Source organism: Polypterus senegalus, chromosome 1 (genome assembly GCF_016835505.1).
Source record: "Polypterus senegalus isolate Bchr_013 chromosome 1, ASM1683550v1, whole genome shotgun sequence".
NCBI lineage: Eukaryota > Metazoa > Chordata > Cladistia > Polypteriformes > Polypteridae > Polypterus > Polypterus senegalus.
Genome location: NC_053154.1, coordinates 215,250,857 through 215,273,991, shown reverse-complemented (window position 1 = coordinate 215,273,991; position 23,135 = coordinate 215,250,857). Strand labels below are relative to the sequence as shown.

General features: G+C 42.7%; 1 protein-coding gene across 7 annotated transcripts in view; it reads right to left on the bottom strand.

Annotated features, from left to right (window-relative positions):
- Nucleotides 1-23,135, bottom strand: part of cdh23 (cadherin-related 23) — a 1,363,918-nt gene that overhangs the window by 627,215 nt on the left and 713,568 nt on the right. For all 7 annotated transcript variants that reach the window (XM_039768795.1, XM_039768746.1, XM_039768764.1 and 4 more), the window contains exons 10-11: nucleotides 9,984-10,096; nucleotides 849-1,037 (exon numbers count right to left, since the gene is read on the bottom strand). In XM_039768795.1, coding sequence (XP_039624729.1) covers nucleotides 849-1,037; nucleotides 9,984-10,096 — 302 coding nt within the window. The remainder of the gene's footprint in view (nucleotides 1-848; nucleotides 1,038-9,983; nucleotides 10,097-23,135) is intronic.

Here is a 23,135-nt window from a genome sequence, read left to right as displayed (position 1 = left end):
AAACTAATTAAAAAAAAGTGTTTACAGGGAGTGGTTCATAGCGTGATTTGTTGCATTGTTACTTTTCTTGTTGGTTTATTAAATTACAGATTTTTCAAATGTTCCTTTTTTTCCCAGTGCTTAAAACTCATTTAAAAAAAAAAAAAAGTGTTTACAGCGATCGGGTCGTAAGGCTATTAGCGTGAGCTCCTGCAATGTTAATTTCTTGGTTGCTTATGGTTGGTTTTTAAATAAAGTTTGGATTTGTTCAAATGTTCCTTTTTTTCCCTGTGCTTAAAACTCATTAAAAAAAGTGTTTACAGCGATCAGGTTGTAAGGCTATAGCACGAACTCTTGCAATGTTAGTTTTCTCTGTTGTTCAAGGTTTTCTCAGTGTTATTCAATGTTTTTACATTTAGTTTACTATTATGATGTGCATTCTATGGTGTAATTAACTATATTTGTGCTTAAAAATCTTTTAAAAAAATATATTTACATACAGTTTGTACGGTCTGGAATGGATTAATTGTATTTACATACAATCCTATGCAGTAAATTGCTTCGGTTCACGACCAAATCGGTTTACGACCAGAGTTTTGGAATGAATTATGGTCGTGAACCGAGGTTCCACTGTATTGATTTTATAAGTACTCCTTCTTAAAAGTAATTATTTAGCTTTATTCACAGTGAAAGTATTTGTGTACTAAGCAGATGCTTTGCTCACCTTCACTTTTATCTGCACAATGACTAAATAATAAGTTGCTGTACAGTTGATTATAGTAACTTTCCAATATAGCTTAATTTATTTTTGCTTGATATAAAGACTAGATTAGATGCTGCCCAGATGAGACGGTTATCACCCTGCTTACCTCATCCTTGTCCTGTGCCATGATGAACAGTGGCAAAGCAAAGCCCACCTGGGCCAGTTCAGTAATGCGCACACGATACTCTGAGCTGTTGAACTCAGGTGCGTTGTCATTCACGTCAATGACCAAGATGTTGAAAGAGGTCATTACTGAGGCATTGGATGGAGTCCGATCATCATTGAGTTCGGTGCCCTGTTCATGAAACAAAACATATTGAAAATATTTGTATAGTGAAAATATTTGTAAGTTATCTGACAAAAGGTAAATCTTAAAACTTGTCAACAGAATGAAAACTGCAGGCTTTTTAATCTGTTTCCAGGTGCTAGTTTGACAAAAGGTAGAGCCATTACTGAAAGGGAAAATATTTCTGAAGTCTGTATTCTGTACACATCTGCCCACTCAAGACATTAACCCAGTGGCTAAATCTTCCTACAGTCACAAGTCAATTTGGTTTAAAGGTCTGCTGCAGTTACCTGTAAAAATTCAAATATAGCCATGCATAGTGTGCTTTGTGCCCATACTGACTTATGCAGCTCATATCAAACATTGAGGTAGCTATGGTAATTTGGCAAAACAGGAAAGACAATAGATTTGGTGTAATGGGTATTAGGAGTAGCACTGGTCTTAGAGGTAGCACATTAATAATGGCAGTTGAAAAGCACTGGTACAGTTTTAGGAGGTCAGTACCATAGGTTGATTATTACATTAATTGCCAGCAGACTTTATAAAGATACATGCTAACCTAACTTGGGGAAGAAGATGGCCATGTTGTCCTAACACAAATATGAAATAGCCTTTAATGAAACAAAAATAGTGATCCTCCCAAAAATGTCATCTTAAAACTTGTATCCTGACCCATAAAATATCACAAAAGTGTCTGTACTTCTAAAGCCCCTTGGAATGTTATCTGCTATGAAAGGTTGCCATATACACTCAATTGGCCACTTTATTAGGTATGCCTACATAGTACTGGATTTGACCCCCTTTTGCCTACAGAAATGCCATAATTTTTTGTGGCTTTGATTCAACAAGGTGCTGAAAAAAATTCCTTAGGGATTCTGGTTCATATTTAAATGACAGTATCACACACTTGCTGCAGATTTGTTGGCTGCACATCCATGATGTGAATCTCGTGTTCCACCACATCCCAAAGGTGCTGTATTGGATTGTGATCTGGTGATTTTGGAAGTCATTTGAGTACAATGAACTCATTGTCATGTTCAAGAAACCAGTTTAAGATGATCTGAGCTTTGTGGCATGGCATGTTATTCTAATAGAAATAGCCATCAGAAGATAGGTACACAGGGATGGACATGGTCAGCAACAATACTCAGGAAGGATGTGACATTTAAATAATACTTAACTGGTACTAAGTGGCCCAAATTGTGCCAACAAAATATCCCCCACAACCATTACACCACTACCACCAGCCTGAACCATTGATACAAGGTAGGATGGATCCATGCTTTCATGCCGTTGATGCCAAATTCTGACACACACCTCCTCTACCACCCCCTCATCCAAATCGAGACTCATCTGACCAAGCAATATTTTTCCAATCTTCTGTTGTTCCATTTTGGTGAGCCTGTGAGAATTGTAGCCTCAGTTGCCTGATCTTAGTTGACAGGAGTGGTGCCTAGTGTGGTCTGCTGCTGCTGTAACCCATCTGCTTCAAGAATCGAAGAGTTGTGCACTCAAAGGTGCTCTTCTGCATGCCTCAGTTGTAACAAGTGGTTATTTGAGTTACTGTTCCCTTTCTATCAGCTCGAACCAGTCTGGCCATTCTCCTAGACAACTGCCACTCACTGGATATTGTCCCTTTTTTGGACCATTCTCTGCAAACCCTAGAGATGGTTGTGCTTCTGAAATACTCAGACAAGCCCACCAACAACAATTCCATCTCCTTTTTTCCCCATTCTGATGGTTGGTTTGAACTTCAGAAGGATGTCTACATGCCTAAATATATTGAGCTGCTGCCGTGTGAATGGCTAATTAGATATTTGCCTTAACAAGCAGTTGAACGGGTGTACCTAATAAAGTAGTCAGTGAGTGTAAATTAAAACATTATTTTCACTGCATGTGATGAATGGTGTATTCTTAATTAATAAAGCAAGCTAAACCAAATATTGTAATAAATTAAATAACAAATGCTACTAACATAAAAGACAAAACTTATTTAAACATTATGAAATAAAACAAGTACATCTACTGAAACTTTACACTATTTAATTTTACATTCCATCTGCTTGCGTTCTGGTGGCAACATTGTTCCAACTTTTTCCAGCTCCTCTTGGGGAAAATCTGGATGCCACTCCAAGGGGAGCAGGCTTAAAGATCCTAACCCAACCAGCATTTCACTTAAAATGTGCCCAAATCTTTTTTATGCACTGAAGCATCAGTTTTGTCTCTGACGTCCTCCCATAATATATACTTGTATAAAGTGAACATACTAATGCTGCATAGAAATATAATTTTGGCTTCTTGTACCTGAGTCTTTATTCTTACAATAGTATTTAGACAAGTTCAAAGCTAAATAGAGTTTTTACATTTTAAAAGGATATAATTACCTGGAAATGATTCAATATAATGATTCAATACAAAATCCCATTTATTAACATTCGTAAGCCATAGCATCATTTATTTCCACTAAGTGAAGGGTGTGGATGGTTTAAGGCAAATACAACAGTATCAGAGATGAACATAGAAACATTAGATGTATCTAGCAGAGAACATGAGGCAAGGAAACCAAAGGCACAAATACCCCCCCAAAAATATGTGTGTGAATCACACGCCCATTTACACAATGCAGTAGATGAGTACACATGATAAAGAAGGCTGTTAAAGCTTTCCAAATTACTTTCTTATCAGACCACCAGAGTTTTTTGTCTTAGTCCAGTACTTGCTTACTCTTTCCTGAGGTTCTGCAGTCACTGCTGAAGCTTCCTAACTTTATCTGTCCTTTAGTCTGAAATGCTCTCTTAGAAGCCAGAAAGGTGACTCCTCGGTACTCTTATATCCAGGCAGCGCCACTGCACATCTTCACTCAGTGCAAACTCTCACACAAGCAAATTGAATGCAGTAATTGGGGCTTGCAGGATAAAGCGGCCTATAATAGTTTATTGACTGCCAGCTGGTGAGGGCGGAGGGTGAAACAAGGAGTATTGCAGAGTTCGGAGGGGTAATTGTGGGTCATCTTCCTCTATTTCTCCACACTCTCCCTCAAAGACCTCCTCCTATTGAAGTTGAGAAATTAGTTTTATTACTCCGACTGAAAAAATCAATTTCAGCACTAAGTCCCATTCCTTGGGAAAAAAATCTATACATACAAATATGTTTTTGGTCCAGGTTTTTATCTTTTTTTTATTCATTGATTTTAATTAAGAAGAGAAATCATGCAGTAAAGCATTAGGAAGCAGCCTGAGATGAATCTTTCATAATCTGATGCGCAGTGTGGTCCCATGCTCTGTAATTGTTCTCTTCCCTGTTAGCAGATATCGAAAATTGATAATGCAGCTTTGCGAAGAGAAATTGCAATCAGTAAAGGGAAATATCGAGGGATATTTCTTTTATTTAAAAAGAAGAAAGAATAAAAATGAAAATTAGCAAACACTGAGTAGTAGTTATGCGTAGTTCCCCCAAGGCCACCTTCTCCTAATGTCAATCTTCTATCACAGACTTTTTTCTATAATGATCACGCTTCTTATTCTGTGAAGACAGACATGTACTATGATCTTTCCTTTCCCTTAGGTCATTACTGGAACTCAGCCACTAGACATGTACACTGACATGTTACATCATTATTGACTTTTGCACTATGCTAGCTGTTCTGCACAGTACCCTGGTCCATTCTTACTCTTCAGGGTAGTCCTCATTTTACAACCGATAGCATCAATGAATCGATCCATTTCTTGACTTAATCTTCTCCATTACATGCTTTTGGGGAACAGAAAACTCTTCTGTCATGATGGCCAGTTCCTTAATGGGACACTCATAGTAAATCCTACTCACTATTAGCAAATGTAGTTCAACCTAAACCTATGCATTCAGAATGTAGGCACAAAGATAAAAGGAGATCACTCAAAATGCAAAGACTGAGAACATGCCAGGTCAATGAAGGTGGGATGTAGCAATTCTGATAGGGCATACGCTTTACATAATATCTGCACAAGCATTTCTGATTATGATCATTATTAACATCAATTTCCATTAACCATGATAATTAAAAATACTATTGCAGAGACCACCAAATATTAAGAATTAAGTGGTCTTCTTTTGTCTTAATGTTTCTTTCATTGCTTCTTTGCAAGCAACCAGGTTAGGCTGTAGAAGATGGATTGCAGCAAGTAGAAACATTAGGTCTCTAAGTTATACATTTAAGTTATACTCAGGCAAATAACAAATACTTATGCTGTCTAATAGCAAAAATATTATTTCTCACTGCTTAATAAAAAATTATAATTTTGGCCATTTGGAGATGGTGTGGAAAAATTGATTAAAATCTACTCTTTATATATAAAATCATAAGCCTAAAAGTGCAATGATTTTGTGCAATGATTTTATGTGATGTTTTTTGTCACGCTTTAAATTGGGCTTATTTTAAAACCTACATATATATGTTTGGTATAATTCTTTTCAGACTTTATCGAACTTTAATGTGATGTTGTTAGATTTTCAGATTCTTATTCTGTTTTTAAATTATAAACTACAATATCAAAAACTCACGTCCCACGAGACGAGACTTTGTGCCAAGATATTTAACCACATCCAGGGCTGGAAATAAAAGACAAAGAGTAGAACAGCTGCTGTACAGGCTTTTAAATGTTCGCAGTGCCACACGAGATGTAGATCACGTGGCATGGCAGCAGCAGCAAGCCAGCAGCTGATCGAGCAAAGAGGAGGTAAAAAAAAAACTGTATTTGTTTCACATTGTATCACCGTTTAAGAGGGGGCTTCGGAGGAGCGACTGCGTCTCCTTGGGGTGCGTTCAGCCCCCCTCTTCACAATGTGAGTGGCAGAGATGCGAAATGGCTGGCGTGTAGCACAGGCCAGGGGAGCTGGCGAGCGAAGCAAGCAGGGGTGAACCGCCTAATATAAATATAAAATACCTGTAAAAACTGTGCTACCACAATGCACCAACAACCTATACCCATTGAAATATAAAAAAGTATATGTTTGATTTTGGGACCTTGCTTATGTTCTTTACATACTTTATGTTTCCTCAGAATGCCAGCCTTATTCCATCTTGTTTCTTTTTCTCCCCCATTCTCTAATGAAATTTACTGTGCCTGTACACTGAGTGCATCAAACCAGAAGCTCCAGCAAATAGTCCCCAGCTCCTATTAGGAGAAATACAGATGCTTCCAGGCTAACTGAGTTATATGTTGTATATTGCTGAACTCCTCACTCTATCATGGAGACTGAGTCCACCATCTCCATGCCTTGAACCTCACTTCAACTACTTGAACCCTTTAACCCATTCTTCTTTTTGACTACCCACAGATTGCCACTCTGAGTGAAAATGGAAATAGATTAATTCATGTGGATGTTGCTTTGACACATACCACCTATGTAAAGATTGTTGCGGACCTTGTACACACCTTCATGACAACGGTGTTCCCTGAAGGCAGTGGTCTCTTTCAGCAACATAATGTACCTCGCTGCACTGCAAAAATGGTTTAGGAATATGACAAAGAGTTTAAGGTGATGACTTAACCTCCAAATTCCTCAGATTTCAATCTGATTATGCACTTCTGGGGTGTGCTGGGAAAACAAGTCCAGTCCATAAAGGTCCCACCTCACAACTTACAGAACAAAAAGGATCTGCTGCTAACATCTTGGTGCCAGATACCATAGGACAGCTTCAGAAGTCTTGTGGAGTCTATGTCTTGTCAAATCAAAGATGTCTTGGAGACACGAGGGGGACACAATGTTAGGCAGGTGGTTTTAATTTTGTGGCAGATTGATGTATAATGACTAACATCTATTTATTATACTGTATCATACTGGATTTCTGTTTTACTATTTACAGGGCAACTATTCTGTATTTACTAAACTGCTCAAAAAAATTAAAGGAACACTTTGAAAACACATCAGATCTCAATGGGAAAAAGAAATCCTCCTAGATATCTATACTGATATAGACTGGGTAATGTGTTAGGAACGAAAGGATGCCACATCGTTTGATGGAAATGAAAATAATCAACCTACAGAGCCCTGAATTCAAAGACGCCCCAAAAATCAGAGTGAAAAAATTATGTGGCAGGCTAGTCCATTTTGCCAAAATTTAATTGCAGCAACTCAAAATTGTATGCAGCACTTTGTATGGCTCCTGTGTTCTTGTACACATGCCTGACAACATCGGTGCATGCTTCTAATAAGATGACAGATGGTGTTGTGGGGGATCTCCTCCCAGATCTGGACCAGGGCATCACTGAGCTCCTGGACAGTCTGAGGTGCAACCTGGTGGCATTGGATGGACCAAAACATAATGTCCCAGAGGTGTTCTATTGGATTTAGGTCAGGAAAGTGTGGTGGCCAGTCAATGGTATCAATTCCTTCATCCTCCAGGAACTGCCTGCATACTCTCACCACATGAGGCCAGGAATTGTCGTGCACCAGGAGCCACTGTACCAGCATAGGGTCTGACAATGGGTCCAAGGATTTCATCCTGATACCTAATGGCAGCCAAGGTGCCTTTGTCAAGCCTGTAGCGGTCTGTGTGACCCTCCATGGATATGCCTCCCCAGACAATCATTAACCCACCACCAAACTGCTCATGCTGAATGATGTTACAGGCAGCATAATGTTCTCCATGGCTTCTCCAGACCCTTTCACTTCTGTCACGTGCTCAGGGTGAACCTGCTCTCATCTGTAAAAAGCACAGGGCACCAGTGGTGCATCTGCCAATTCTGGTATTCTATGGTGAATGCCAATCGAGCTGCATGCTGCTGGGCAGTGAGCTCAGGGCCCATTAGAGGACATGGGGCCCTTGGGTCACCCTCATAAAGTCTTTCTGGTTGTTTGGTCAGAGACATTCACACCAGTGGCCTGCTGGAGGTCATTTTGTAGGGCTCTGGCAGTGCTCATCCTGTTCCTCCTTGCCCAAAGGAGCAGATACTGGTCCTGCTGATGGGTTATGGGCCTTCTATGGCCCTCTCCAGCTCTCCTAGAGTAACTGCTTGTCTCCTAGAATCTCCTCCATGCCCTTGAGACTGTGCAGGGAGACACAGCAAACCTTCTGGCAATGACACGTATTGATGTGCCATCCTGGAGAAGTTGGACTACCTGTGCAACCTCTGTAGGGTCCAGGTATCGCCTCATGCTACCAGTAGTGTCACTGACTGTAGCCAAATGCAAAACTAGTGAAGAAACAGTCAGAAAAGATGAGGAGGGAAAAATGTCAGTGGCCTCCACCTGTTAAACCATTCCTGTTTTGGGGGTCATCTCATTGTTGCCCCTCTAGTACATCTGTTGTTAATTTCATTAACACCACAGCAGCTGAAACTGATTAACAAACCCCTCTGCTACTTAACTGACCAGATTAATATCCCATAAGTTTCATTGACTTTATGCTATACTCTGATTAAAAAGTGTTCCTTTAATTCTTTTGAGCAGTATATATGCAGCCCAATGGTTGATTATAGAACACCCCAGCCTCACAGTTCAGACACCTAAAATCAGTTTTTAAACCCCAAACAACAGTGTAATTAACAGTTAAAGTACCTTAACTGACTGAATGCTATTCATAACACATTGACTGCTGAATATCATACTTTTTTACTACATTCTTCACATGTTTTAATACAGTGAGTTAAAAAGGTATACAACTTCAAAATATTTCTCAGAATAATTTTTCCAAGATGGGATGGTGTTGCACAGGTTATTGTTGCCACGTCACAGACAGATACTGTACAGGGTCTTGAATTCTGTGTCTGGTTACGGTCTGTGTGGAGTTTGCATGTTCCCCCAAGCCAGTGTGCATTTTGCTCTTGGTATTCTGAATTTCCTCTAACATACCCAAAACCACGTTAAAATTAGACTGTGGGTGTGTACGAGAGGGCCCTACAATGGACTCGCACACTGTCCATAGTTGTTTCCTACCTCGTACCTTGTGCTGCAGGCAAGGCTTGGGTTTCATGCTATCCTAAATTGGATTACGTGTTTAAAAATGTTATGTTAATTTTTCCCCTAATAAGAGTACATACACCCTTTTAGCATATATTTGTCAAGTGTCATGAATGGATTTAATTTAGAAGTCTTTATTCCTGGACTTAAAACATCAAAGATAATGTATTTGAACTGTTAAATGAGTGATAAACTTCATGGTGCCATTTCCAGGTAGATCTCTTTTTAACATTCACCATGGTATAATTTGGCAAAAATCTAAAAGCATAAAAGAATGAAATGAAAAAAACAGCAGCAAGATTTATAAATCATATCAAAAAGCTATAATTTCTTATGCCAATTCCCCGCTGTGAAATCACACGAACTCAAACCCAGTCTCATGCCATTTTATTGTGCTCTGTATTAAGGCTTCATTTTTCCTCTAAATTACTGAGAATATAAGAAGCTGAACCAGAAGCATAATATATCCTCTCAAAAAACAATAACTTTTGCATTCAATATGTACTGTGTTGAATTTCTAAACATACTGTCCCTATTTGTGACCGTATTTGTTTCAGAAAGCCTGCTCTTTGAAGACAGTTTTCATTACCACATTTAAGACAACATAACATAACAATCTCCAACCCAATTAACTGAACTCAGGACTGGGGGATGTCAGAGCATCTTCCAGCAAATTTGGCAGAAAGACAGCAACCAACCCTCAAAGGGGCACTCAAGCACACATTTGGCACTCACATGCAGCCAATTTGTAATTGACAAAAAATTAAACATGACCATCTTTGGGATGTGCAGGGAAAATCAATATGCAAACTTGACACAGACAGTGACTGGGCATAGCATTTGAACCCAGGATGTTGGATCTGTGAGGCCGTGATGCTGCCCATTACCAGATTTAAGAGATCAGTCCAAAAACACAAATCAAATAGTTCATTTCCTGGCTTTTCTACCTATTGTATTCCAAATGTTTTCTTTCTGCAACTAAATGTCAGAGTATCACATTCTCTTGTTCTGTACCTTGACAGTTAAGATGAATCCAGCAGAGTAGAGAGGGTTTTCTCGATCCAACTGTCCATTTAGTGTAAGTGCTCCACTGATATAATCCAGAGCAAAAATACTATTGGTATTTCCTGAAAAGAGGGAGAAAACTAGTCAGATATCATTCTCAGAAATAACACTTTGATAAGCACATCATTTTCAACACTAAGGTTTATGTATGCCATCTTACAATATTATTTATTTCGATCAGTGATAAAAAAACTACTCCTTTATATCCTCCTTTATATTCTGGTAATCTTGTTGTACCCACACTAATCTGCACTCTGTGGGTGACAGAGCATTCAGTTGTATAGCACCCAGACTTTGGAATGAGCTCCCTGAGTTAATCAGACCAGCTGACTCCATTCAATCTTTAAAGAAAAACAACTTAAATTCATTTGCTCAGGAAGGCATTTTACTTACAGTAACATTCTGCCCCTTCTTTCAGTTTACTTATATTTCCAGATGCTCAAGATAATCTATGTGTGTGTGTGTTATAAATTGTCTTCTAGTATTAAATTTTGTATTTTCCTCTAGTTTGTTGTCTTTTATTCTCTTTAATGCTTTGTATTTCTGGTATTTATCTGTTCTTAGTGTTCAATGCGGATATTATTTGTATCCAATGTTATACATACCCTGCTGTTTTTTCTTAGACACTGTGAAGAATGGTAACTTAAGCATGGCAACAGCTCTTCGCAAATAATAATAATAATAATTCTATAGACCATTGGAGCAATTCTTGCCTGATGTTCCTGACCTCATCTCTGGTCCTGGCACTCCTGACCTTACTACATCTCAAGAACCTACATAGATGCCACTTTGTTAGACAAAACTGAATTCTATATTGAGCTTGGTCTAAAAAGACATATTTAACTTCAACATTTTCATCAGTTTTCAAGTATATGAGGTGGCTACCCCTAACCTTTCTTGTGGTCATTTTTATTTCCTTACTATATACTATATATATACTATATACTATATATATATATATATATATATATATATATATATATATATATATATATATATATATATATATATATATATATATATAGGGATGCCAGGGGCCATGACCCGGCCGGGACGCCAGGAGGGACCGGAAGAGGGTCAGAGCCCTGCCTGGATCACGTGTGGTTTGCCTTCGGGTTGCTTTGGGGGCCACGGGTCAAGGGCATGGAAGCCCTTCCCTGTAGGAGCCCGTGGTCACCGCCAGGAGGTGCCCCAATGCCTTGGGACTTGTTTCCCCAGCACTCCCGCCACACCAGGAAGTGCTGGGGGGAAGACTTTGGAGGATGCCCGGAGAGCAGCTGGGAGGACAGCCGACACTTCCGCCACGCTGGGGCGTGGTCAGAGAAGGAATGCCGGGAACACCAGGTGCTCATCCGGGTCATCTATAAAAGGGGCCGTCTCCATTCATTCAGGGCTGGAGTCGGGTGGAAGGAGGACGAAGCAGTGGAGAGTGGAGGCGGCCCGAAGAAAGGCATTGTGGCCAGGACTTTGAGGACTGTTTGGGGTATTGTGCACTAAACTGGGTCTGAGTGACCAAATAGACTGGGGTCTTTGTGACCATAGTTTGTGCATATTGTAAATAAACGTGTGGTGGTTTGTGCAAAACAAGATGTCTGCCTGTCTGTGCCCGGGTGCCGTTGACATCTGCCGTTGTCGGCAGGATGCTCCGCCTGTTGCAAGGCGGGGACCTGCAACAAACAAATTTGTTGTGGACGGCCCGGCGCAGCAGGGGACCCCACCCACGTGCCGCGGGTGCTGCGTGCACACAGCCCCGCAGGGTAAAGGAACCCCACGGACGCCAGGGGTCCGCAGGAAGGCCATGTTTCCCTGATGCGGGCGGGTGGCGTGCCTACAACGAGTGCAGCGGTCTCCCTACGAGCAGGCCGTTGCTGGGCGCCGGGACCGCATGGCGTCCAAGAAAGGCCACGCCGAGGAAGTGTCCTCGGTTTGACGAGTCCGGAAGGTGAGTTCCTGCCTAGCGGCAGCCGCCCATGGGAAGCAGGCGTGTTTTCTCTTTGCAGGCAGGGACCTCCGGATCCACGCCGGTGGCAGGCGATGCTGGTCTGCAGGGCTCCGGCAGCACAGCGGCAGCCGAGGGCTGCGGAGGAGGAGACGCTGCAGCTCGAGAGGCGCTGGCAACAGCAAGGCTGCCGGCAGGCACGTCGACACCGCAGAAGGGGAGGCAAGATGGCCGCGGACCAGAAGTCCCTCCCCTGAAGGCACGCGATTGGGCGGTGTGTCTTGTGTGCCCGCCGATGACTGTAGAGAGGCGGGACCAAGGAATGTCCATCACGGGCAGGGGAGACCCGATTGGGCCGGAGGAGAAGGCCCACAGGAAGTGGCCGGCGTTGGAGGCTGACAGACAGGTAGGCTCCGCGTCGGTTAACTTCCTGTCTTTGCCGGCTGCTCTGGCGGAGCTGGGGGTGTCTCTTCAGCCCACCGAGCAGCGTGTGTTACAGATGCTATGTGCCCTCCGGGCTGAGGTGCTGGAACTGGAGAGGAAGGCGCCGCGCGCTGAGAACGTTCAATCAACAGCGGACGGCGCACGCTGGAATCTCCAGCCGGAGAGGTACAGCGAGGCGGTGAGTACAGCCGACTCCGTAAAGCATACGGGAGGGTCTGTTGAAAAAGGCTGTGATGATAACGATCAGTTCCGAGTAAGCAGCCCTCCGACAGGAGGTGCGGCGCCGCAGGCTGTATGCGCGCGAGGGGAGTCCGAGGGCGCTGAATGGACACAGGCTGCTAAGTGCCCGGGTCCTAGCGCCCTCCGCCCGAGTCGGCTGCGGTCTTGCGCCGCACTATAGGGACGCAGACGGGACAGAGCGCCTTTTATTCCATAAGGAGTCTCAAACCGTCATGGCGTCCCAGAGTGAACGGAGGAATAAAGGGCTGGGTGCCGATTCCTCCGATATGATGGGGCGCAGGCGGGACAGGGGCTCGTGTTGGTTATCACAGAGTCGCATACCGTCAAGGCGTCCGAAAGCGAAGGGAGGATTAAGCGGCTGGGTGCCGCTTCCTCCAATATGGTGAGACGCGTTGCTGGGTGCACGCGTATGGCTGGCTGCCCTCTGGGGGAGCAGAGGGAATCCCTGAGGCGGCGGAGAGAGCAGGCGGTGCCGACGGCTCCATCATTGAGAGGACACGGAAGCCGCGGAGAGGGTGCCGATCAGGCAAGTGCCGGGCGAGTGGAGGGGAACGCCCGTGCGTGGCGCGAGCTGGGTGCTTTGGCAGCGGTTCTGCCCCTGTGTTCTCTTTTGTAGGGACCGACCCCGGGCGAGCTGAAGGAGCCCCTTCGTGGCGGAACAGCCCTCTGATGTCGGGCCGTCTGCGGAATAATCTCTCTGCTGGTGCGCAGGTGCGCTCACAGCTGGAGGAGCCTACGAGGGAACGAGTGGCTCGGAACAAAGGCGTGGAGGCCTCGGAGGGGTGCCGATCGAGGAGGCCCGGGGTGCCGGTAAGGGGGAGCGCAACCTGTGCGAGGCCCAGGGATGCACCAAGGGCTGGTGCTCGGATTGTGTCTCCGCCCCTCTCCCTGCTAGGAGTGCGGGGCCGGACCCCGGCTATCCTCGAGTGGGACCCGTTTCGGGGCTCTGCTGCCCTCGCTGGGGCGGGTCGCTCTTACCCACGAGTGGTCTTCGCTGGCTGTGGGGCACTGTCAGGGATGCCAGGGGCCATGACCCGGCCGGGACGCCAGGAGGGACCGGAAGAGGGTCAGAGCCCTGCCTGGATCACGTGGGGTTTGCCTTCCGGGTTGCTTTGGGGGCCACGGGTCAAGGGCATGGAAGCCCTTCCCTGTAGGAGCCCGTGGTCACCGCCAGGAGGTGCCCCAATGCCTTGGGACTTGTTTCCCCAGCACTCCCGCCACACCAGGAAGTGCTGGGGAAGGCTTTGGAGGATGCCGGAGAGCAGCGGGAGGACAGCCGACACTTCCGCACGCTGGGCGTGGTCAGAGAAGGAATGCGGGAACACCAGATGCTCATCCGGGTCATCTATAAAGGGCCGTCTCCATTCATTCAGGGCTGGAGTCGGGTGGAAGGAGGGCGAAGCAGTGGAGAGTGGAGGCGGCCCGAAGAAAGGCATTGTGGCCAGGACTTTGAGGACTGTTTGGGGTATTGTGCACTAAACTGGGTCTGAGTGACCAAATAGACTGGGGTCTTTGTGACCATAGTTTGTACATATTGTAAATAAACGTGTGGTGGTTTGTGCAAAACAAGATGTCTGCCTGTCTGTGCCCGGGTGCCGTTGACAATATATATATACATATTCCATTATCCAACCTGCTATATCCTATATAGGATGCATACATACATAACTACATATACTGTATATATATATATATATATATATATACTAGCAAAATACCCATGCTTCGCAGCGGAGAAGTAGTGTGTTAAAGAAGTTATGAAAAAGAAAAGAAAACATTTTAAAAATAACGTAACATGATTGTCAATGTAATTGTTTTGTGACTGTTTTGTTTTGCTGTCATCAAGGATTTGATTATCATTATTTCTTTAAATCAGGTTCGTATTTGGAGGATATGTTGTTTTCAAGTTACATTCCGTGTTTGTCAACCGTTATAAAGATAACAGGTTTCATTAATCGAAATGTTCACTACCCAAATTGGTACTCGTAAATCTAAGATGTTAAACAGGCATTCCCGGTATTAACTTGCGGATTTGCCTGCGAATATTTAGCAGCAGTGTGTCTATAAACTTGTGGAATTGCCCGCGAGTATTTAGCGGCAGCATCTCTATGAAGTTGTGGATTTTTCTGCGAGTATTTAGCAACAGCATCTCTATGAACTTGTGGATTTGCCTGTGAGTATTTAGCGACAGTGTGTCTATTAACTTGTGGATTTTTCTGCGAGCATTTGGCGGCAGTGTCACGAAGTTGTTTCCGTCTAGCTGCATCAGAAAATGTAGCACGACGTCTGACACGCCTTCTTTTTACTGTTTTCTCACAGCTTGGATTGCTGCTGACGGACGGCCTTATATGGGCAGGCAGTCAATTACGTGGGAGGCGTTGGGATAGGGGACGCAATAACTACGTGGGAGGCATGGTGATGGGGGACGCAACTCCGCCTCATGCGGTGACCGAGCTGCAGGCTATGGACGTATATATGTACGTAAGTAGGATACAGTTATGACTGTTACTTGTAGAATTTTGAAATGAAACCTGCTTAACTTTTGTAAGTAAGCTGTAAGGAATGACCCTGCCAAATTTCAGCCTTCTACCTACACGGGAAGTTGAAGAATTAGTGATGAGTGAGTGAGTCAGTCAGTCAGTGAGTATATCTAGCCCTCACTGACTCACTCACTCAATCACTCACTGACTGACTGACTGACTCATCACTAATTCTCCAACTTCCCGTGTAGGTAGAAGGCTGAAATTTGGTAGGGTTATTCCTTACAGCTTCCTTACAAACGTTGGGCAGGTTTTATATAGAAATTCTACGCGTAATGGTCATAACTGGAAGCAGTTTTTCTCCATTTACTGTAATGGAGATGAGCTTGAAACCCGTGGAGGCGGAGTTTCGTGTGACATGATCACGCCTTCCACGTAATCACGCAGTACGTAGAAAACCAGGAAGAGGCCCAAAAAGCGCTGAAGAAAACATGCATTATATAATTGAGAAGGCAGCGAAACAATAAGAAGCGAGCGAGTGACATATACAACCATATTCATGAGTTCTGCTACTTCGGAAACAAAGCACGATGTAAACCTAAACTTTAAATTAAGTTCATAGACAGGCTGCCGCTGGCGTTTGTAATTTAGTGCCTACCCATTTAAGGCCGTCCGTCAGCGGCAATCCAATAGCAAACTGCCACGGGTAAATATTCACAGGTGAAGGACTGTGCTTATGCAGAGGAAGATGAGATGGTCAGGGTGGTGTTTGGCACAAACTCAGCGAAACTGCGAGAGAAACTTTTAAGTGCCAGGACTAAGGTAACATTAAATACAGCCATGGACATAGCACGACATGGCACCAGCACAGCTGGGAACCTTCGATGCATGTACACCAAGCGGCACACGTGAACTGACGCAGTGCACAGATAAAAAGGAACAGTTCCAAAGAGCTGAACAAAAGCGAATTACACAATTGAAAAGGCAGCAAAAAATATGAAGCGTCTGATAAGCATATTCATAAATGCAGCTACTGTGGAAACAAAGCACACGGTGGAAAAAGTCAATGTCCCGCTAAAGGAAGACAGTGTAAAAAAAACCCGTGCATGCAGTGTGTCGGGTCTCAGATAAAGAAGAAGACGAGCTGTTTATTGATGCAGTAAGAAACGAATCGATAAATGAAACCTGTCATCTTTACAGCGATTGAAAAACACGGAATGTAACTTGAACACAACACATCCTACAAATACAAACCTGATTGAAAGAAATAATGATAATCAAATCCTTGATGACAGCAACACTCAGTAAAACTCACAAAACAATTACTGTATATTGACAGTCATGTTACATTATTTTTAAAATGTTCCCTTTTCTTTTTCATAGCTTCTTTAACACACTACGTCTCCGCTGCGATACGCGGGTATATATATATGAATATATATACCCCGATCTACATACTCGAATAATGGATACTTTATTCGCCATCAATGATTGTTTTGGTAAAGCCATACTCAGTGCATTCATTAGATGAACGGTAAAAAAGTAAGAGCGGAGGGGAGGATGACTTATTGAGGCATGCAGGCTGTAGTGCGCTTCAACTCTATCTGAATTGCGCGATCACATTTGAAAAAATATATCTTTTCAAGTTCTATTTAGTCCTTATGTGTCAAACTCGCAAGATCATTTTATATACTGTATTATTTTTATTAATGGCCTGGGTATATGAAGCGCTGGTAACACAATAAACTACAGATCCCATAATACAGCGCTTCAGCTGCCTTGCTGAACACTTACCGCATTAATCAAGTCTAGCTTATGATGCTGCAAGTTATTGCGAAGCTAGCTTGCACGATGCTGAAGAGAAAAGTTGATTCTGAAAATAGAGCCTTTAAAAACCGATGGGAGGCTGAGTATATGTTTACTGAACCCGTGTGTCTCATTTGTGGAGATAATGTGGCTGTAATTACAGAATTTAATCTAAGACGGCACTATGAGACAAAACATCAGGGTAACCTGAAAGACCTGAATGCAATGCAGAAGATACAGAAAGCAGAATAATTAAATAAGAATCTGACACTTCAGCAGACGTTTTTACCCGTGCACAATCACAAAGTGATTTCAAGTGAAGTTGCTTTTATGGGAGACACAAATGCACCAGTGCAACTTGCCCCACTTTCCCTGTTGCCAAGTAATGTTGAACCAAGTCGTCACTACGGTGTTCCCAAAATACGCACTTTGCTGATAAACTGAGCGCACTGAGTTTGCACGGCGCTTTGGTGACTTCGAAGAACAAAAAAAGTCTGTCTACATGCGGCTCGAACCTTGTGCATGTTTGGTAGCACATATCTGTGTGAGAAGCTCTTCTCAGTGATAAATACTAACAAAACAGCACACAGGAGTCGCCTCACTGATGAGCACCTGCAATCCATCCTGAGAATCTCCACAACACAGAACCTCACAGCAAACAGAAACGAACTTGTGGCCAAAAAAAGATGCCAGGCGTCCAGCTCTAAAATGACATATGAGCAAAGACAACTGAATGATTTGATTTGTAATTGCTGAAAGGAACACATTTTATTTATATTTCCAGGTTTTGTTATGCAGCATGTTCATATTTGAATTTGTATAATTTTGACAGGATATATTTTTATGGAGAGCAAAATCTTTTGGGATATTTAAAATCATAGACAGGCTACCGCTGGCGTTTCACATGCCCACAGGTAATGCGGGATACAAGTTTAATGAGAGGGGCCTTGGATATAAGCGAGTTTTGATCACTTTGTAACTAAGTTAAAATTGTAGGTGAAGGGGTGTGCTTATGCAAATTCGAGACTGTGTTTGTGGGGATTGACAGTTAAGGCGGTGGGGAGTCACGTCATCATCTCCCCTCCCATTCATCTCATTTCGCTCTGAGCTGAGCTCCGCGGCTAACGCCGTCTTCCGAAGCAACTTCGTCAGACTGCCACCAAATACTCACAGAAAAATCCACAAGTTAATACACACGCTGTCTCTAGAGTTTCTACACACTGAATCCTCCAGGCACTACTTACAAAAGGTCACATTGACAATCGTGTTACGTTATTTTTAAAATCTTTCCTTTTCTTAGCACAAGCACAGCTGAGAAGCTTCGATGCATGTGCTCCATAACGCTTAAAAATAATGCATTTAATCACACTTTGCATTACAAGCAAAGGGAGCTTTTGTCAATGCATGATTTCCTGGTACACGATTACATTGATCAAGCATCCCGATTCATTTTACCCTCGCACCACCTTAGTTTGAGAAGAAGTATGAAAAAATATGAGGTTAACACAGAAAAACAGATCACCAATTCAAGCTTTATGAATAATCGATTCGCCATCAATAATTGTTTTGGTAAAGCCATCCTTGTTCCATTTTATAATTTTTCCGCCACTAGCCATGATTAAATGAACGGTAAAAAAGTAAGAGCAAAGCGAGGGTGACTTATTTAGGCAGGCATATATATGACAGCAACACTCATGACAATGTCAATCATGTTACGTTATTATTAAAAGGTTTCCTTTTCTTTTTCATTACTTCTTTAACACACTACTTCTCCGCTGCGAGGCGCGGGTATTTTGCTATATATAATATATGAATGACCTCAAAAGAGCGCTGAGACTTTTGATATCATGAACGTGTCTGCAAAAACTGTGGTCTCCTGCCCTGCAAAAGTTGAGCAGCCAGCGCCAGCATAGCTGTGCCGGCCTTTGAGTCGCTAACTGCGCTTCTGCCTTAAGTCAAAGTGAACACTTTTAATTTTTTTCATCCTCCCCCTGCGCTATAGCCCAGACAAATGCAAACACGGGACCCCTTTTCTACACCACGGCAAAATAATATTAAGGCGATTTGCACTTTGTTTTGCACGTATACGATTATGAGGTCCTCAGCTCGGATTATGAAGACACGCACAGGAGTGGAGGACCGACAGTGCCATCACAGCCGATTAATGGCGGGGACATCTCACCAGTCTACACAAGACCCACCGCGACTGTCCCCAAAGGCGATCATAACGTCAGCGAACACATCTCTCTATACTATATAAAAGAAAAAGGCAACTTTCCTTTCTTTACACCTTTTTCCTTTTATCCCAAACCAAAGCCTTTCTCTCTTAACACTGCAGAGGACACAAAACTAATTTTCTTTAAATGCCGGTAAGGCACATTACCAGAGGCACAAATTTGAACGTTCACATAGAAAATGTAATTTCAATGTACCTGTACAACTTAAAACGTTAATGTTTTACTGTTTAATAACTTATAGACTATAATTTATTATTTTTCCCTTGCACTCAGTGACCAAACCTATACACACATATATAGACACATACAAACATACACACAAGTATATGTATGTGTATATATATACACACACACACACACACATGCATACATACACACATATATATAATTTGTGTGTGTGTATGTATGTATGTGTGTGTATATATGATGTAGATAGGTATGTATGTATATATATATCTATATATATGTATATGTAGATATGTATATAGATATGTAGATATGAAGATATGTATGTGTATATATGTATATATATATATGTATGTATGTATGTATGTATGTATGTGTGTGTGTGTGTGTGTGTGTGTGTATATATGACAGCAGCAATCCAAGCTGTGAGAAAACAGTAAAAAGGAGGCGTGTCAGACGTCGGTGGTACATTTTCTGATGCAGCTACCGAAAACAACTTTGTGACGATGCCGCCAAATACACAAAACAATTACTTTGACAATCATGTTACGTTATTTTTAAAATGTTTCCTTTTCTTTTTCATAACTTCTTTAACACATGACATCGCTGCGAAGCGCGGGTAGTTTGCTATATATATATATATATCTATACTAATAAAAGGCAAAGCCCTCACTCACTCACTCACTCACTCACTGACTCACTCACTCACTCACTCACTCACTCACTGACTCATCACTAATTCTCCAACTTCCCGTGTGGGTGGAAGGCTGAAATTTGGCAGGTTCATTCCTTACAGCTTCCTTACAAAAGTTGGGCAGGTTTTATATCGAAATTCTACGCGTAATGGTCATAACTGGAAGCAGTTTTTCCCCATTTACTGTAATGGAGATGAGCTTCAACGCCGTGGGGGCGGAGTTTCGTGTGACATCATCACGCCTCTCACGTAATCACGCAGTACATAGAAAACCAGGAAGACCTCAAAAAGCGCTGAAGAAAACATGCATTATATAATTGAGAATGCAGCGAAACAATAAGAAGTGAGCGAGTGACATATACAACCATATTGATGAGTTCTGCTACTTCGGAAACAAAGCACGATGTAAACCTACACTTTAAATTAAGTTCATAGACAGGCTGCGCGCTGGCGTTTGTAATTTAGTGCCTGCCCATATAAGGCCGTCCGTCAGCGGCAATCCAATAGCAAACTGCCACTAAATATTCACGGGTTAAGGACTGTGCTTATGGAGAGGAAGATGAGATGGTCAGGGTGGTGTTTGACACAAACTCAGCAAAACTGCGAGAGAAAGTTTTAAGTGCCAGGACTAAGGTAACATTAAATACAGCCACGGACATAGCACCAGATGGCACCAGCATAGCTGGGAACCTTCGATGCATGTACACCGAGCGGCTCACGTGAACTGATGCAGTGCACAGATAAAAAGCAACAGTTCCAAAGAGTGCTGAACAAAACTGAATTACACAATTGAAAAGGCAGCAAAAATATGAAGCGTCTCATACATAAGCATATTCATAAATCCAACTACTGCGGAAACAAAGCACACGTTGGAAAAAGTCAATGTCCCGCTAAAGGAAGACAGTGTAAAAAAAACCCGTGCATGCAGTGTGTCAGGTCTCAGATAAAGAAGAAGACGAGCTGTTTATTGATGCAGTAAGAAACGAATCGATGAATGAAACCTGTCATCTTTACAACGATTGACAAACACGGAATGTAACTTGAACACAACACATCCTACAAATACGAACCTGATTGAAAGAAATAATGATAATCAAATCCTTGATGACAGCAACACTCAGTAACACTCACAAAACAAATACTGTATATTGACAGTCATGTTACGTTATTTTTAAAATGTTCCCTTTTCTTTTTCTACCTTTTTTAACACACTACTTCTCCGCTGCGATACGGGTATATATATATATGTATATATATATATCCAGCTCTACATACTCGAATAATGGATACTTTATTCGCCATCAATGATTGTTTTGGTAAAGCCATACTCAGTGTATTCATTAGATGAACGGTAAAAAAGTAAGAGCGAGGGAGGATGACTCATTGAGGCATGCAGGCTGTAGTCTTGCGTCAACTCTATCTGAATTGCGCGATCACATTTGAAAAACATATCTTTTCAAGTTCTATTTAGTCCATATGTGTCAAACTCAAGGGCGCGGGCCACATCCGCCCGGCGTAATTATATCCGCCCGAGATCATTTTATATACTGTATTATTGTTATTAATGGCCCGGGTATATGAAGCGCTGGTAACACAATAAACTACAGATCCCATAATGCACCGCTTCAGCTGCCTTGCATCAGGGTAACCTGAATGCAATTCAGAAGATACAGAAAACAGCATAATTAAATAAGAATCTGACACTTCAGCGGACGTTTTTACCCGTGCACAATCACAAAGTGATTTCAAGTGAAGCTGCTTTTATTGGAGACACAAATGCACCAGTTCACCTTGCCCCACTTTCCCTGTTGCCAAGTACTGTTAACCAAGTCGTCACTACGGTGTTCCCAAATCGCACTTTGCTGATAAACTGAGCGCACTGCGCACTGAGTTTGCACGGCGCTTTGGTGACTTTGAAGAACAAAAAAAGTCCGTCTACATGCGGCTCGAACCTTGTGCATGTTTGGTAGCACAAATCTGTGTGAGAAGCTCTTCTCAGTGATAAAGACTAACAAAACAGCACACAGGAGTCGCCTCACTGATGAGCACCTGCAATCCATCCTGAGAATCTCCACAACACAGAACCTCACAGCAAACAGAAACGAACTTGTGGCCAAAAAAAGATGCCAGGCGTCCAGCTCTAAAATGACATATGAGCAAAGACAACTGAATGATTTGATTTGTTATTGCACGTAAGAGCGGGAGTCAACCGTTTTAACAAACAGCGTATTGCACTGATACGAAATAGCTGTGTGTGTATATATGTAGATATGCATGTATATGTATATATCTATACTAATAAAAGGCAAAGCCCTCACTCACTCACTCACTCACTGACTCACTCACTGACTCACTCACTCACTCACTCACTCACTGACTCATCACTAATTCTCCAACTTCCCGTGTGGGTGGAAGGCTGAAATTTGGCAGGTTGATTCCTTACAGCTTCCTTACAAAAGTTCGACAGGTTTTATATCGAAATTCTATGCGTAATGGTCATAACTGGAAGCAGTTTTCTCCATTTACTGTAATGGAGATGAGCTTCAACGCCGTGGGCGGAGTTTCGTGTGACATCATCACGCCTCCCACGTAATCACACAGTACATAGAAAACCAGGAAGACCTCAAAAAAGCGCTCAAGAAAACATGCATTATATAATTGAGAAGGCAGCGAAACAATAAGAAGCGAGTTCTGCTACTTCGGAAACAAAGCACGATGTAAACCTACACTTTAAATTAAGTTCATAGACAGGCTGCGCTGGCGTTTGTAATTTAGTGCCTGCCCATATAAGGCCATCCGTCAGCGGCAATCCAATAGCAAACTGCCACGGGTAAATATTCACGGGTGAAGGACTGTGCTTATGGAGAGGAAGATGAGATGGTCAGGGTGGTGTTTGACACAAACTCAGCGAAACTGCCAGAGAAAGTTTTAAGTGCCAGGACTAAGGTAACATTAAATAAAGCTATGGACATAGCACGAGATGGCACCAGCACAGCTGGGAACCTTCGATGCAAGTACACCGAGTGGCTCACGTGAACTGATGCAGTGCACAGATAAAAGCAACAGTTCCAAAGA